The sequence below is a fragment of the Schistosoma haematobium genome, chromosome 4 (genome assembly GCF_000699445.3).
Source record: "Schistosoma haematobium chromosome 4, whole genome shotgun sequence".
Taxonomy (NCBI): domain Eukaryota; kingdom Metazoa; phylum Platyhelminthes; class Trematoda; order Strigeidida; family Schistosomatidae; genus Schistosoma; species Schistosoma haematobium.
In genome coordinates this window covers 28877966-28895654 of record NC_067199.1, presented here as the reverse complement: position 1 = coordinate 28895654, position 17689 = coordinate 28877966, and the positions used below count along the sequence as shown (strand labels likewise).

Sequence of the window (17689 nt, the reverse complement as noted above, 5' to 3'; positions counted from 1 at the left end):
GCACTCTTGCTCAGTTTGAGTTACTGGATATAACATAGATGACCACAATTCTGTGAAATAGGGGTAGAAAATGATTATAAAGATCAAGTTATGTTTAGCACTGCATTTGTGAAAATATTTAGACAAATTTATGTGGATTTCCCCAGTAAGAAATGGTCACGAAATAGGTGACGACAAAATTCTCGACCATCATAGCTTTCTGATACGCCACTTGTCTCATAAAGACGTGATTTGTCAGAACAAACAAACAGCAAAATATTGCATACAAAATTAATTGACAATAGGAAAAACACAACCTGACCTCCGAAAGCATATGATCTGTCTCCATACGTGTTCACCATTGCTCACAAATCACTGTCAAACATCTGAAACACGTCCAATTAGATGTGCTTTTTCAAATCCACTCGTTTGTGTATCATTTTCTACTGTCAAATCTCATTTTCGGATTTAGCAGTTCGGAAGTCCACATTATCTAGGGATTTTAGACTGTACATCTTAATCTCAATCTAGATATTTTGTTTCTTTCTATTTATCATTTTATATGCACATAGTCAGGACTACTTATCTAGGCAGTAGAACGGAAATTTCATAAACTACAAAATTGTATTTTATAGAATCCAACACCTGAGTAGTACTGATTAATCCTAACGTTTCCAATCACAATAACCTAAAAGCTAATCAAAATCCGATTTACAATTTCACACTAAGTAACATTGACTCTCCACACTCACATATTTTGGAATACGACTATACATTTACAAACAGAAAAACTTCATTGTCAAACGCTGTTCAGTTAGAACTTATACTCGTAGATAAATCACCTGAACACACACGAAAATGGAAAGTTTGGGGATGTTTGTGTTATTAATGAAGACATGTATTAGCATAATCCATTGTGTTAACTTCCACTTCAGGTCTGATAGTTATATGATAGTGAAATGTCTAAATAGATGGGATTACTTATATCATAACCACACCAACTTCCGAAACTCATAGATCTACTGTAGGTTAACAGTTTTATTATTTTCATGAGAAGTCCCTAATTCGTTCTTATAATAAATTATCTAATCAAATTCTAATAGCAAACAGATTTGAAGCTAACTTCATAGAACAGTGAAATCCATGATACTACATTCCACTAAACTCTGCATGTAGCTCTCCTAGAGATACCGCCGCTCCCAAGCCTGAGTAAAGGAGGAGGGTTGGGGATGAGGTCGGCAACCATATACCATAGAAAAATGTCATGCTAAAAAACGCCAACCAGATTCAACAAATAAATCTCTTCCCTGTGATTTGAAGGAAGAATTATGACGCCTCATGACGAATGAGGATATGTGTTAACTCAATCCATTGTGTTAACTTTCACTTCAGGTCTGACAGTTATATGACAGTGAAATGCCAAAATAGATAGGATTACTTATGTAGTAAAAACTTTCAATTCATTTGAAAACGTACATGACTTTTAAGTATTCTGTTAGTCATAACATTTCAGAACTTTCTTTTTACTATTGATTGATAATAAACGAACTCTCATATGAATTATGAAGATTGGATAAGACGTTGCGATCAGAAACACATACTGGATGGTATATTTTAAAATGTATATTTTCATATGTGTTACTTATTTACGCCTGTTACCCCTGACCATGAAGTTCATAATTCAACTTAACGTAAACCTGATTCAAGTTAACATTGCAAACTAGTCATTAAAACACCAAATTTTGTATAACCATCCTAAATTCACATGCTATGACTTTAAACGATGAACACTGCCGTAAATCTGGTGTTAAGTATGTTTTCTATTCTCCGTCCATATTCACTTCTCTCCGACTCTTTTGCATATTGTTTCATACTACTTATTTACATTCAGTAAATAGTAGTATTGCTAGTAATTCCTACACATATGCTTTATCGCAAGTTTGTCCTGTAAGATTCTGAGATGTTTACATATACTTATAACATCTATTGCTTTTATCATCATAATTACTTTATCTCAATCACTGTAACAGTTATCCACGATTTTGTACATTTGCTTAACCCTTGTTTAAACGCAACGGTTTCCACATTGTTTGCACTTGGTTCGGTTTTTGCTTGTTGATAAACTGTTACCAAGTTTAGACGCAACTAACAGCTGTCTTTTGCACTATCGAAGCCATTTCTTATTTCATACAAAAGGACACGGTAAACGCAGTAGACACCTCATAAGATGAGATTTGTAACTAAGTTTTGTATATTATTCAACAAAGAACCGCCATTTTAGACAAATCGTTGAATCTCCATTGGATGAATTGGACGCTTCGATAGAACTAACACCTCGCCAGTTTTCGCATTAATAACTGGCATTTATTCATTGAATATTCTCCATTCATACATTAGTCTTTTAATATGACGGGGATTTTTAAACAATATGCAAAGTACATTTTATCATAAGCTTTCACAATCTCATAATGGGCTGAAAACACCTAACACCTTTTCGTTTTTGTCCACACATTCAACATCAACCAGTATTTGTGCGTTTTGTCATAGTTATATGTTGCATAGGAAACCATGGTGGATGTGTGAGTGAGAAACTGATTTCAACAGAAAAAGTCTTGCTAGAACCTATTGTAAAATTTTTATTTTTCTTCTCTTAACCATCCATCTGTAACTTCTTCAAAATATATAGCTATTTCAGATCAATTCGTGTTGCATAGCTTTGATAAAGCTGATTTTAATCCAGAAGTCAGAGATTACGAGATACGGTTTGTTACATTCTCGTTGCCTATCACTTATACTTAAAACGATAAACCATTACAATTCACACGCCGTAAAATAGGAACAAAACCGACTGGGACGAGTGAAGATCCATTCACTCGAAAAGACGATAAACAAAGTCGGAAATACCCGCACTAGCATATTCATTTGTAAATCAATTAGATTATTGATTACAAAATAGCCACATATGAAAAATGCCCAGAATCATGACAAATACTGCACCGACTAATCACCATACTAAATTAGAAACAGAACTAATGTTGAATAGAAATCACAATGAGTGGTAAATGTAATTTTTCTTCTCATGCCGTCATATCACGGTTTGCACATATTTTATACGCAATAAACACTTCCTTCGCGTTTTTCGATTGTAGAATTGAATGAAATATGTCTTGCACCAAAGTACAAAAACGTTTCTATATTCTAGCTGGTAATTCATAAATCATGCACACCTAAACTGCCTTCATTTATTTTAATGCTATTTTTTTTATTAAAACCGAAAACTTCCTTAAACTATGAGAGAGCACGACTAAACCTTAGACTGACTATCTTTAGATAATTGAGAAGTGCAGTACCTCAAGAATCAGCGCTTGTATAAATGCTCTCTCATGTGTATGTATATATAAATATATATACAAAGACCAGAATTGTTTTTATTCAGGGAATAAGACTTGCAATATATGCTGTTTAAATGTCTAGTTACCAAAAGAGCTTTCGATAAGAAAGATCATTTATCTCCAAATATTGGATATTCGAAATTCATAGTCAAACCGCAATCCAATATATTTCGTTCTAAGCTCACACCAAAAGCTTCGAAATGAAATTTCAGTCATCTTAGACATAGAAGGTTCCATCAGATCTTATTATTATTCTAAGTTCTTACTTTGAGTTTGTGAGCAATTTAGTTTCTTACGCTTCCAAGGGACAAGTTGGCTCTTACGGTCTTTATTCGTTCAAACTAATTATTCTTTTAAATGGATACACGAACTAATTGATCGAAAGCTTCCCATACTCCATATTCTATTTCAGAAATCGTCGAAAATGTGAGAAATTAACATGCGTTCATAACCAAATTTCATAACTGCGGAGAGTCTCATTCTTCACAAAGAGTGGAATTCTGGACAATAAATGCGTTTAGTAACACATCTAGGTATCTTTTATCTAGTGAGTGTACATTTGGAGTCAATCCTCGGTCCATTTCAAGCAATCCCAAATTATTTCAAATCCTGGATCATACGCAATGCGCAATATTGACAAGATAGAGCTTCCACTTGCACGGTTATAAGCTTTGAATTTAATAATACCTGAGCACAGAGACCAATCGATCCCTTGAAATGACTTCACAGTGGTAATGGACTGTGTTTACCCTTAATGAAAATATTCTCCAGGTGATACAAATTCAGTTGACGTAATAACTCTGAAATTAAATGCTTTTCAATAGGTGAGGTTAGTTTGATCATTATAAAAACCAGTCAGAAGCACCAATTCTCAAAAAATAATATACATCTGACATCCATATTGCATTCCTTAACAGTTTATTCCAACAATTTCAACAAGAGATATAAACTCATATCCGTAGAATTTTCAATCACTATTGAATGAGATTGTTAGTCTGTCACGGTTTTTAATGACTTCACAACCACGTACATGTACAAGTTTTTAGTTCGATATGACATGGTCACCAACTAGCATTTATATACGTTTCACATTTGGATGTCTCTCCTTCAATCATTTAGCATGGAATAACGTTTAACTCATTTCTTGTTGGAATTATAGTGACTTTAAAACAGTATAAATCTTTACTTTGTAAGTACATCATTTACTCAAATACATGGATTTTGTGCCGTCATTCCACGACAGAGAATCTAATCTAGGTCTACCATCAAGTGTGCAGTCATTTTGCTTTTCACTTTTACAGAGCTTTACATGACATCACTATGAATTTTAAAATCAAACTATTCACTGAAACGGAACACACTTCGAAATTCGGTTCTTACATTGGCGAGTAACAGACCCAAAGGTTTGACTTTCAACTATTTTGTTACTCAAACGATATTTGTTTTCATCAAAGCAAAAGGAACTGAAGTTTTACAAGCATGTAATTAATTAAAAATAGGTAAATTTTTAGATGAACAATAAGACAACAGTATAAATAGAAATTAACTGACAACTACATAATCGTATACAACCTGAATCTAACACGACTTGAATTCACCAGTGTTTAAGCAATGTTCGTATTTCCGGTGGAGATAATTGGTTGGTTAAAACAGCTTGATTTTCGGACATGTGTAAGTCCAATTAGCTAACAGCATTTGGTTGGCATAGATTTGGTTGATGCAAACTAAAGGTAAATTATATGAAAACAAGTAAGATTATACTGTTCTGAACGAAATCACGTATGAGACCTACTTACTGATTTCCACGTTATGTGTTGTTTGTAATGGACAAACTTTAAGTCTAAGTAATCAAAATTCTATTGAAGTAAGCTATTTAAGTGAACATATATTTGTTTGTTTATTATCATAAATACTATGTTTCTATCAATTCCACTGGTTTTATTGTATGTTTAATAAACGAACTAGATTATCGAATGGATAAACACTGGTTATCAACATCCACTAATTTCAAAAGAGTGAATGAATCTCAATCTGTATAAACAATGAAAATTATATCACTTGTGTTTGTAGATTATGATAATGTGTCCATATTCAGTTATGAATCTTAACTACAGAAACTGACTCGAATAGCGACATATAAAGGAGGGTAGTATGACGAACATGCAGTACTAACAGTGTGAGCAATACTGTTTACCGAGAGAGAAATACACACACTGCATTTACTTGTAAAGCAATTTGCAAAACAATTCATTGAATACACCATTAGCACATCTTCCTTGAATTATCTTTTACAAACTTCTTTGTTCTTTCATTCCTGTTATTACTCCAGTTCCTTTTGTTTTTCTTTCCTTGCTACGCATTTTTCTCTTCTGTCTGTAAGGATCCTACTTCCAGTTCCTGAAACATTCTACTTATATCTGTTCATATAAGTAGAACACAATACACCACATATAGTGGCAAAAATCTTGTCTGGTTGCATGAACATTTTTCAGTTCGGTCCTACAAATTCGAAGGGAGACCTTGAACATTCAATTGATTGTGATCATTGAACTAACACACATGTTGATTTTATGGCCATTTATAGAAACCTTAGAAATCTACCAGGATCCTCAATACAAAAGCTTTAGTTATCCATTAGAGGAACTCTGAACTTTGTACGCAAATGGAGTATTTCCTAGTTTATCACTTACATTGTCCTTAACTCATTGTAATTACCTGATTTTCATTTCACAAATGTCAAATTTTCTATCAAATTATCCATAATTTTATCTCACATTTGTTTCACTTAATCCTTCTGGCACCTTCGACTATAAAAGCAAAATATATCAGATGTCCTACTCTACTCTGACTGATCCAACATCAGTTCATTCGCTTTAAATTTTAGTTCATATTTGTGCATTCAATTAAACAGAGTGATGATATTTTCGCTGAAATTCGTAACTCCATATCCCTTACCATTCCATTGTTCAGCCACTCGCATCTTGCAAAATGACTCAAACAGTGTATTGTCAATTGATCCAGTTGATGAAATCCATGGTACGACACTTGCTGTAATGATTTCAGTTGACGTATTCAAAGTGTTTTGATACATGAATGAGTTGATTGAAATCCATGTTTTTCCAAAGTTCTTACTCATCATTACACCTCCACCATTTGCTCCCAAACCGAACAATATGCCAAGTGGATTTGTGTACGCTATAATCTGTTCAACAAATGGTCCCATGTCTAGAAATTAAAAGTTAGGTATAATAAGATTTCCATTATTCGTATCAGAGTATTACTGAACAGAATGTTTGACGAATATGTTTCTCGTAAATTCGTACTAAGAATATCTTCAATCAGTGAAATTTGAATAATATCAATGAACATACAATGTGAAAATCATTTCTTACTGAAGGTATTTTCTACCACTTTGTTAATTCGATCCTTCAAAAATCTGAATCAATTTGGAAATGTTCTTCATTTACATAACGGTTTAGCTTGTAGAGTTGGATGTTTATGCCTAATATTTTGTATTCATAAATAATATAATTAAATTTCACTCAGATAACAGACTAAAAAGGAGACTATTTCTCATTTTTGTCAGAGTAATATGTCATTATATTAAGCGTTTAGAATTTATGTAATCAGATACTGGATTCAGAGACAATTTTGTGACATTTGAATGTTCGCTAGAGCCTCATGTGATGTTTAGTAATCATTGTGGGTGATGAAATAGTGGTTGTTTATTAGTGACCAAATAATAATTTTGAAGAGTCTAAATATGTACGTTCCTAACAAAATCAATATCCGTATGATTGTTTAGTTTGGACTTTGGTTAGACTAAAATAGTTCGCATATCCAGTATATTCAACATTAGCTAACACAAGAAGCACCACAGAAGCAATAAATGGTTTTCTATTTAGAAAGGTCGATTTTTTTTATTATAACAAAGAAACATCCTTCAATTTATTTATCTCAATCATCTTGAGATGCTAAAACATCTTTAGATAATCGAGAAGGTAATATATTTCGATTCTAACCCACTAAAACACACAAAGATATAGATTAGATGTTGTATATATAGACTGTTATTTGTTAATTTATTAATGAATGAAGGCTAATATTATGGTGAAAACGACCATGTAATACTCACAACTTGGAGAAACTCAATTCGTCAAGCTTAGAGTTGTAATGTATTTCTGTCGAAATGAATATTATTGCAACGAATCCCTGAATAAACTTAGTCTTTCAACTATAAATAATAGCATTCGACTAATAACAAAACTGAAATTTCTATGATAACTTACCGATCCATATTCTGTCAGGTAATTTGCTAATCATAAAGCAACGTTTCTCCAAATCGAATGACCCCTTCATATTAAATGCACGTCCACAATAAAACAGACGATCACGAACATTTAAGAATGTATCTGACTGACGACTAGGCAACGGCACAGCAGGATTCCGCAATGCCTTGTAATGAGGTAAATCACATGGATCTGAATACAGAAGTTAACATCAAGACTAATGATTATCATATACCACAGCATCATAGTTTGGCACTGGTCCATTTCATATGAATAACATTATATGCGTGAACCGTTTTGTCGAAGATGAAACAAAATGATACTCAATAACATTCATTAACATATGATGGTCCTGTAACATGTCCAAACCTACTCACTCAAAAAAGTATGTGTACATCATCCTATAGTTCGGTGGTGGATAGTAAATTTATTTAGAATCCACCTTTGTATTGTTTCATGGAAGTTCTCAAGTGTGTCTATCCAAACATGAGAAACTTAAATCTCCCTCCCTCCCTTAACTGTTCAAAAACAGGCTTCTGTACCTACATCAAACCTACCATAAAAAGATCAGTTTTGATTTACTTTCCAAAGTAGCGTGACTATTGTCTTTTTTTATTATCTCGGTTGTTTTATATACCTTTCCTCCAATTAAAAAGGCAATTTACGATTAAATATTTAAGAACGTTGTAGCTGACTGACTGATTGAGTTAAGAATGTATTGTGCTAATAATATTGTATACTTCTAAATGAAAAATTGATGGATTCTGATGTGTATATTTTATTCAGACTTTATTACTATTGATTTTCCAAGTTGGTCGGTGTCATGTATTTAATTACGCCTGTTACTCCTCGTGGAGGAGCATAGGCCGCCCACCAACACTCTCCATCCAACCATGTCCTGGGCAGTCTTTTCCAGCTCTTCCCAGTTGTTATTCATCTTTTCATATCTGCTTCTATTTCCCGACATAATATATTCTTTAAATTCCCATTACCCGCTTCCCTACAAGATTACAGGTTAGGGCTTGCCTCGTGATGCAGTTTGGTGATTTTCGTAATGTATGTCCTATCCATTCCCATCGTCTTTTCCTAATTTCTTCTTCAGCTGGAAGCTGGTTTGTTCTCTCCCACAAAAGGCTGTTGCTGATGGTATCCGGTTAATGGATGTTGAGTATCTTGCGTGGTGCCATGTGCTTGAGAGTTATGCAACTAACGTTACGCCATAATAACATTCATTATTGAGACTGGTCATCATTAACATAAATGCAGGATGATCGTAGATTAGCAATCTTGTTTCAAACTCTGAGCTGCAAAGTATTTGACTATATGAAGAATATCCAGAATGTCATTCACTATTCAATTTATAGATGGATAGACTAGGAATTAATGACCAGGATTAACGATTGCTCTGGTTGTCAGAAGGGACATCAGCCTCGTGGCTTCCGAAGAAACTCGAATTTATTCATGATACATCAAAACTTTTTCTTAATGAAGAGCTTCTAACTCCCAGGACAGAGTTTACATGGTTTGAAATATTTCTTCTGGTTAGTGTTGTTTTGGCGAGTTAGTTTTCTACGGGATGGTGTTGCTAACCCCATGCCCAACCATCCTCCTTCATCCGGGCTTGTGACCGGCAGTAGCCCAAGAGGGGCTCCATGCAGAGGATGTTAAAAACTTTATAAACTTGGACTAGTTCGGAGTAAACACCGGTGTCAGGCAAGGTTGGTTTCTTCGGCTCTACGGTGTGGGTGGGAAGGTAGTCAACACCATACGGAATTCTTATGATGGATTAAACTGGAATATCGTACGTGGAGGACAGTTCACAGACTCGTTCGAAGGAAACACTGGTGTCAGGCAAGGTTGTTTACTCTCACCCTTACTCCATCACCTTTCGATCGACTGGATTATGAAGATGTCAGCATCTGGGGGAAAGCATGGGATACAGTGGATATCTAGGATGCAGCTAGACGATCTAGACTTCTCAGGTGATCTGGCTCTTCTGTAGCACACGCAACAACAAATGCAGGAGAAGACGACCAGTGAAGCCGCAACCTCAACATACAAAAAGTTAAAAGCAAGATTTTCCGATACAACACAACAAGTATCAATCAATTCACACTTGACGGAGAAGTTTGTAGGATGCAAAAACCTTTATATACTTGGACAGCATCATTGATGAGCATTGTGGATCTGATGCAGATGTGAAGGCGCGGATTGGCAAAGCAAGAGCAGCATATTACAACTGAAGAACATCTAGAACCCGAAACAACTGTCAACCAACAACAAGGTCAGAGTTTTCAATAGAAATGTCAAGACAGTTCTACTGTATGGAGCGGAAACATGGAGAACTACGAAAGTCATCATCCAGAAGATACAAGTGTTTATTGATGGTTGTCTACGCAAAACACTTCGGATCCGCTGGCAGCACACTATCTGGAACAGCCTACTTTGAGATAGAACGAACCAGATTCCAGCGGAAGAAGAAATCAGAGAGGAGCTCTGGAAGTGGATAGGACACATATTGAGGAAAGCACTCAACTGTGTCACAAGGCACACCCTCACTTGAAATCCTGAAGGCCAAAGGAGGAGAGGAAGACCAAAGAACACATTATGCCAAGAAACGGAGACAGATATGAGAAGAATGAACAACAGTTGGATATAACTAGAAAGGAAGGTTAAGGACAGAGTGGATTGGAGAACTGTTGTCGAAGGCCTATGCTCCATTGGGAATAACAGGTGTAAGTAACTGAGTAGGTAAGACTATGAGTAGTTCAAACAAAAGTAAACCGTACTTGTAGTGCACTAAATGTTTTGAGAATATTTAAAATTTTGTCAAAATCTGTCCAAATGCATTTGGTTTTCTGTCTGATCTTCATCTTTGCATAAGTAAATTGTTCCTGTCCTGATATTTTAGTAATATCAGTCGGTTGACTATTGGTGACATTAAAATACTCAGTTATAGGAAATTCCTAACAAAAGGGAAAGACTCTGAAATATTTATAAATTTTGGTAAATTTAACAGTCTGTCTAGTATACTGATGAGATTCGAAACACCTTGACAGACTACGTGGCATTGCATAGTTGTCTTGCCTGAATAACCAAGAACCTTGACCTAAGGTGAGAAATTTCGATTTTTATAAATCACTTCGGCCAACACGGATAAATACACTCGAATAACAAGTTTGTCACTGTATGTTTCCATGCTAAGGAATTATCCATACATTTTTCGACGTAACTAGTTCTTAAAACATCGAAGGATGCCGGCTCAGTGGTCTAGTAAGTTGTACGTTCGCGCGCGAGACTGAAGGCCCTGGGTTCGAATCCCGCGAGCGGGATCGTGGATTCCCACTGCTGAGGAGTCCCACGGGTAAACTCGAGGCTTCAGCGAGAAGCTCAGAAAGAGCCGAAGACATTCCATCCAATCACCTTTTGGAAGAATATTCTAGAATCCCTACGTTCAGCCTCCCGATTGAACAATACTAATATTTCCCTGTGTGCGGATTGGAGGACTGTAATGATGATTTCGTTTCTTACTAAAAACTATAAATACCTGACAATTTCCTGCTAAAATTGACACTGTCTGGAATAACATTCCTTTCACTAGCCTTCTGTGTTCTCGTTGCAACGTGGAAGGGTTCAAGCGTTCTAGTGCTCAAGTTTTACGCTGTATATCAAGAATATAAGCATCTAGTTATAACACCCATAATAGAACGAAACTGTCGTCCAGTGCTTCCAGGTTTTCAATGGTAGTCTAACATCAATCGGTTCAAGATCTCAATCTATCTTAAAGTCAAGTTGGGTTACGCTGTCCTCATCATAGTTGTTAGATTGCTTTTGGGTAAAAAGTAAGATTTGAAACAGTTATCAAAAAAGTGGATTTCACTTATCAACCGGTGAATAAATTATATGACATAAACTTATTTTTTATGTTGCATTCACAAATCGGTAGCTATAAATAGTTTTTAAATAATATACAGAAATAAAACTCACATGAGTATGTATGGTAGTCAAGTTCGACATGTATATGAGATCTAAATTTGTAAAATTTCGATCTTACACAGCCACTAAAGACAGAAATATTGCGTTCATACGGTTTACATACAACTTCGATTAGAACTGGGTATTTTTCAACAGATGTCCGAGACGATTTGAATTTCAATCGGAAGATAGCTGTGTAGCTTTTACCAAAGTATAAATGACCAGTCTAAATAGAGGAATAAAAGAAGTGATGACAAACAAGTGTTGTTTCTGAACAAATTGGACGTATATAAGTAGTTCAAATGATTAACAAATATTGAGTTTTTTTTTTCAATCCAACCATAAGTCTAAGCTAATGTTAAAAAAACCACACATATATCGGTTTATCAAGTGTCTTCAAAATAAACTGCCTAGAATAAGGTTAAATGAATAATTGTGAATCTCAAAACTGAATATGAACAATTCCATTTCATAGTATTATATGAAAAACTTAAGAATACAAAGACTACAGCTTCAGTTTTACAACAGTACAAATGATTTAAAACTGACATATGTAACTCTGTAGTAAATTGGTTTTCCTAAAATGTCAAATAAGTTCAGCTAAAAACGGACATAGAACATTACAGTAGGATTTCTATTGATTATTGTCAAACACGATGTATGTAATGGAAATATTGTATCGTGGCCGGGTTCGGTTTTAAAAATATTATCGCTTTGACTGTGATCAAATTTACCATGCCGTTCAATCAACCAATTTCGCATACAGACTGTTCTCTTATAAATATATATCTTCATGCTTGTATAAGGTAGCATTTATGACTGACCGTTTGTGAGAGCCCACGCACTTAGTCCTTTTATCCGCTTATTTTGTAATTGCTTAAATCTCTTGAATCTCCGCATACACATGCATATATGGTGGCTTGTTAAGCAGCACTCATTAATTGATCTTCATCACCTTGTGAGTATCAGTTGTTCTATTTGAGCGTTGCCTGAAATAAGCTATTGGCACTAATTTATTATTTCGCCTTCTGGAAATAATACTCCGTCAAGGAATTATAATGACGACGGTTACTCGGGCGATTATTAGAAATCGATAACGGCAACAGAATGTTTTACTTTATTCAATAACACAACAACTTATTTGTCGTAAGTACAACCAAATTTCACAGTCATTAACTAGTTTTACGAGTGGTCGATTTTTCAGTATTATTTCAGCTTCTATTAAAAACGTCAATACCCTCTGAAACAATAGTGATCGCAGAATTCTTCTTATTGACTTTATGATGCGTCCCCATATGCTACCTCGCTGACTAGCTCTCGGAAGGTTATAGCGCCATTAACAACCTCTATCTAAAAGGGCATTTGCTATCTTATTCTGGTTCCAAATACACATGGTCTGTCTAAGAATAGCGTTGGCTCCTGTAAAGCTACCAGATGCACCCTTACTCTTATTCAAAACTCGTACAAGAGCGCCTTTCTCAACACCATCCTTGATACCACGGCGAATATGTGCTGCCTGCTTCTTCAGGGTCTTAGTTACTGGCTTCTTCGTTACAGTGGCCTTCGGCCTTTTCGCAGTCTTGACTTTCAGTTTGGTACTACTACAAATGCTACTGGTCTCTATATACACTTGACGACTTCCTCCGTACAAAGCTGAGTATTAATGTAGGCATCACTATTAGTATTTCGTTATTCTTCTCGCTTCTCGTGTAACAGGGTATGGTCTCTCCAGCCACACCCTTCAACAGCACATGACTTCAGCGATCGACAGTTTTTTGCTACATAGTTTGCCTTCAGACAAACATTACATAACTTGTGTCTAAGGACGAATTCTTTCCTTTCTCTAACATTCTTGTTTTTAACCTTCTGACATTGATCTAAAGAATGATTACTTAAGCACTCCAAACAAGATGGACTGCGTAAGGGAGCATTATCATCAGCACTCGCATAGAATATCCTTGCTGCATTGTAATCTACACTAATTTTCCCCTTTAAAACACCAACATCTCTATTGTCTCTATTGCTACCGCGGTTGATAAGCAGGCCGTATCTAGTATTAGCTATATCAGCTTGTTCCTTTACAAAATCAACAAGATCGGCAAACATAGGCTCTCGACCTCCTCTGATAATCTTATAAGCTACCTTTAGCCACTCTTGTCGAATGTGAGTTGGTAATTCCAGAACCATAGTTTTAATAGTTCCAGAAGAGTTCAAATCAGAGACGCAATTCATCTGCTCGAGAGTCAAATCAGATGCTTGCATTTCTCGAGAGTCTTCTCATACCATCTGGTTGATTCCTTCTTATATTAGGGAAGTTTAACAAGTTGTCGGTAAACGTGCGTGCTATAACGTGTTTGTGGCCAAACATTTCCTCTAAAAGCTTTAGGCCTTGGCGATAACCTATCTCTGGTTCTAGTATAGTGCAATGAGGGATAGCGGCTCTTGCTTCCGCGTCATTTCAGTAGGTATATCGAAATTACTATTCGAAACTTTGTAGGAAGTGATTTCCTACAGGTGTAACTCTAAGCTATTCTCTAGACTGTCGAGTACAGAGTCTTGGTGTAGCCAAAGTCAGAACAAGCAAGCTATTTGGCTTGACAAACTTGATCTGTTTCTAAAACATAAATTAACACTGTTAGAATACAAAATAAACAGTACAGTCTATTAACACAGGAGAAAACAGAGACATAAGTAACATACGGAACAGTAACTAGAGTTTAGGAAAAATGAGTCAACAATGCAAATGTTGTTTTATAATGAATATAAAATTGTGATTGGCGAATAAACAAGACATAGTCATACAGGGTCAAAGAAAGTTAATGTGGTGGTGGAAGTTTCACTTAATCATTGGTGAGTTCGTTTATCGGTCACACTTTACATACACATATGGTGGTTTGTCAAGCAGCACTCATTAATTGGTCTTCATCGCCTTGTGCTTATTAGTTGTTCTATTTAAGCGTTGCCTGAAATAAGCTATTGGCACTAATTTATTATTTCGCCTTCTGGAAATAATACCCCGTCAAGGAGTTATAATGACGACGGTTATTCGGGCGATTATTAGAAGTCGATAACGCCAACGGAATGTTTTACTTTAAGCAATAATTTCTCTAGTAGAAATCTGACTGGTCATTTCAAGTCTGAAAAGTTGGTTATCTAACTCACAAGAATGCTACATTTTGAAATTTAAATGACACTTCATTTTCGAATAATTGGAAAACTTTAATATACTGCCATAAAGAACAACCGATTATTCATTTCAGAAAACCTATGTGAAGTTATTTCTCAAAATAGAATTCAGTTCATGTGAGACTTTGAAAAACTGTTTGCAAATCTTTAATAATATTTTTACAAATGACATGAATGTTACCAAAGATTGGAAACAAATCACAACAATCGGAAGCAAACTATTTCTGCTTGTCAATGCCTTACGTTCCTTTCGTTTAATACAGTTTACGTTTACCATATTCGAATCTGTGAAATTTTGTGATTTAACTTCAATATGCAACAAAACGCATAAGCTTACTGTGAACTGAACCGATTTGGATACTGGATTTAAAGCAGTTTTCAATGTTATATCATCTGTATTCCCCGTTTTATTAAATACGTCAATTGACTGTATCTGTGGACTGAGATAGAATATTATTGACTGTCTTTCGCATTCCAATCCGGTACCGTTCATCATTTGAACCATAGTTTGAAGATAAACTTCATCCCTGTGTACAGCATTGGAAATAAACAATTTGAAAATAAAGTATTGAAACAAGCTACCTTGGTCATAAAATGTGGTAGTAATTGTACTACAAAATAGATAATGTAAAATATCATATTTGATTGAGTATTATTCACAGTTGTGTTTGTGGGTCGATTTTAGTGGTCTAAAAATGATAATAATTTGTATTCTAGTCCACACTTCATTAGGTCATGAATTCACTTTTTTATCGTGACCAGTGAAGTCCGGTGCATGTCGGGTGTGAGGAAAGTACTCATCAGAGACAATGGAAGTTTGAGTGCCTGCAGCGTGTTCGAATGCATTGATCTCGATTCTTAGTATGGTCATGGATGCACATACTAGAACAAACCAGTTGTTTAGCGCTTCTAGGTTTTCAGTGGTTTTCTAATTAAGGTCTGTTCGTGATCTAACCGGTAAACAACAATTCCCACAAAACCTCACACTGAGAATATTTCTAGCCAGTTATTGTTTAATAAAAGTAATTGTCGCCTGGGATTACTTAAGCTTCTTCCGTCCTCAACCATCTCCGTATTCTGTTAAACAAGCAGTGTCATCATGAAGATGTTTTAAATGAAAGTGTAATAGTTTTAATAGAAGGTGTATTGTTGATACCTTCTAAAATGAGGGAGATTAGAAAGGCATAATTGATATCTGATTAAAAACGAACAAACGAAATTTCTGATGATTAGAGTGATCAGTTAAATAGTTTACAGTTGGCTATGCAGTTGACTGGATTGATCCACATGAAACAAAATTATAAATGTTAGTCAGGTTTACTTTTGGTATTGTTCCATAGGTTTGGAAATCATATGGTTCAACATATCAGAAACCATCCATAAATGGGACTCTATTTATATGACATATAATTAGTAGTAAATTTTGAAAGAAACCACGTCTAGTAGAGGATAAATTTTATAATTTTTTCTTGAGACATATTTCATATAATTAACGAATAAAGGTCAGACAAATTATCACAGCCATTGTAATCTCTCACATTTGATTATTTCAAGGAATATATTTTACGCATTCACCTCATAATGCTTCTGACCAGCTAGAATTCGGCTAAACAAACAGACCGAACAGTTTTAGTATGAACTATGAACAAATAATTGAAAACTCATTCTGAGTTAAAACAGTATTCCTTAGAATCAAAAACAGGTTAAGCCGGCGGAACAGTTGAATATATGACTTTATCAAGTTAGAAATCACTGATTTTGAACTGAACGATATAAAAGCCGAGAAACTGGAAATTTTCACATTATGCTGGTGTAGCAGAACCACACGAAATTTATTGCCTCCCGTCGCCAAAACAGTAGTTTTTATAATGGTTCTAACCTGAATAATTGATTTCGATTATTACCCTGACCAAGTGCAAACCAACACCGCGGACGAAAAGTTGGAATTATGTAGACTTAAATCGCTGAGATGATCTCAAATATAATATTCATGCAGTTTTTACATATAACTTAAATTACTAGTGACCTGCAGAAGGTGAATAAACTCATGTGAATTAGCAACACTGTGTGACATGAATGATTCGAGTTTGACATTAATCTGTATCACAAGATAATTCGTTTTCAAATCAAATTTTATGACGTTGACTTAATGGTAGCTTGGTAGTCAAGTAACACAATAGACTGATTAAGGTATTTCTTGTGGTAGTGTTGTACAAATGGCTACGAACTGATGTCATTTCATACTGATATTGACATCGTAAGTTGTAGGTGATTTACACTCGGTTTAGATGCTGATAAATAGATCCTGAGATGCACTAGAAGACTACTTAACAGAATAATTAAAATCTACTATTGTAAAATCAACTCATTTGTAATAGGGAATCAATTATATGAAAGTATAAACACTAAACGAAGGTTAGGATATTTTGAACAAACCGATCAGGGCAATCATTGGATGCAACCAGTGATAATTGAGATGGTATAACTTTAATTGAAGGTTTTTCCAAGCCAGTTCTTACACAAGTTACAGATAAGTTGGTGAGTTTTGTAATATTATTGAATCGACCAGTGAATTGCAGCAACCAGACAGTCCCATTTTCAACACTTTTACTATCACTTAACTGGATATCCACTGAAAGGATGGCAGTGTTGCGCATTAGAGGTGCACTAACGGATCCTGTAAATTGGAAATAATGTTCTCATAAATAATTCATGCAATTTAGATTCTAGGACAATGTATTTGTATTAAATTAATGGTAGGCCATCCAAGCAACACTCTTAAATTAATTGTATGATAATAGAACAAAAAGCAGAGCAGACGTTTCTGGAAATTTGTCACTCATTTGAACATCTAGAACATGTAATGTT

General features: G+C 35.0%; 1 protein-coding gene across 1 annotated transcript; it reads right to left on the bottom strand.

The window, feature by feature from the left end:
• Positions 1-5015: 5015 nt before the first annotated feature.
• Positions 5016-17478, bottom strand: MS3_00010938 (uncharacterized protein; the record flags this gene model as incomplete). Its single annotated transcript, XM_051219350.1, has 5 exons — positions 5016-5095; positions 6327-6596; positions 7661-7852; positions 15065-15348; positions 17258-17478. 5 exons carry the CDS (start codon positions 17476-17478, stop codon positions 5016-5018), a joined length of 1047 nt encoding a protein of 348 aa, XP_051066710.1.
• Between the last annotated feature and the right edge of the window lie 211 nt (positions 17479-17689).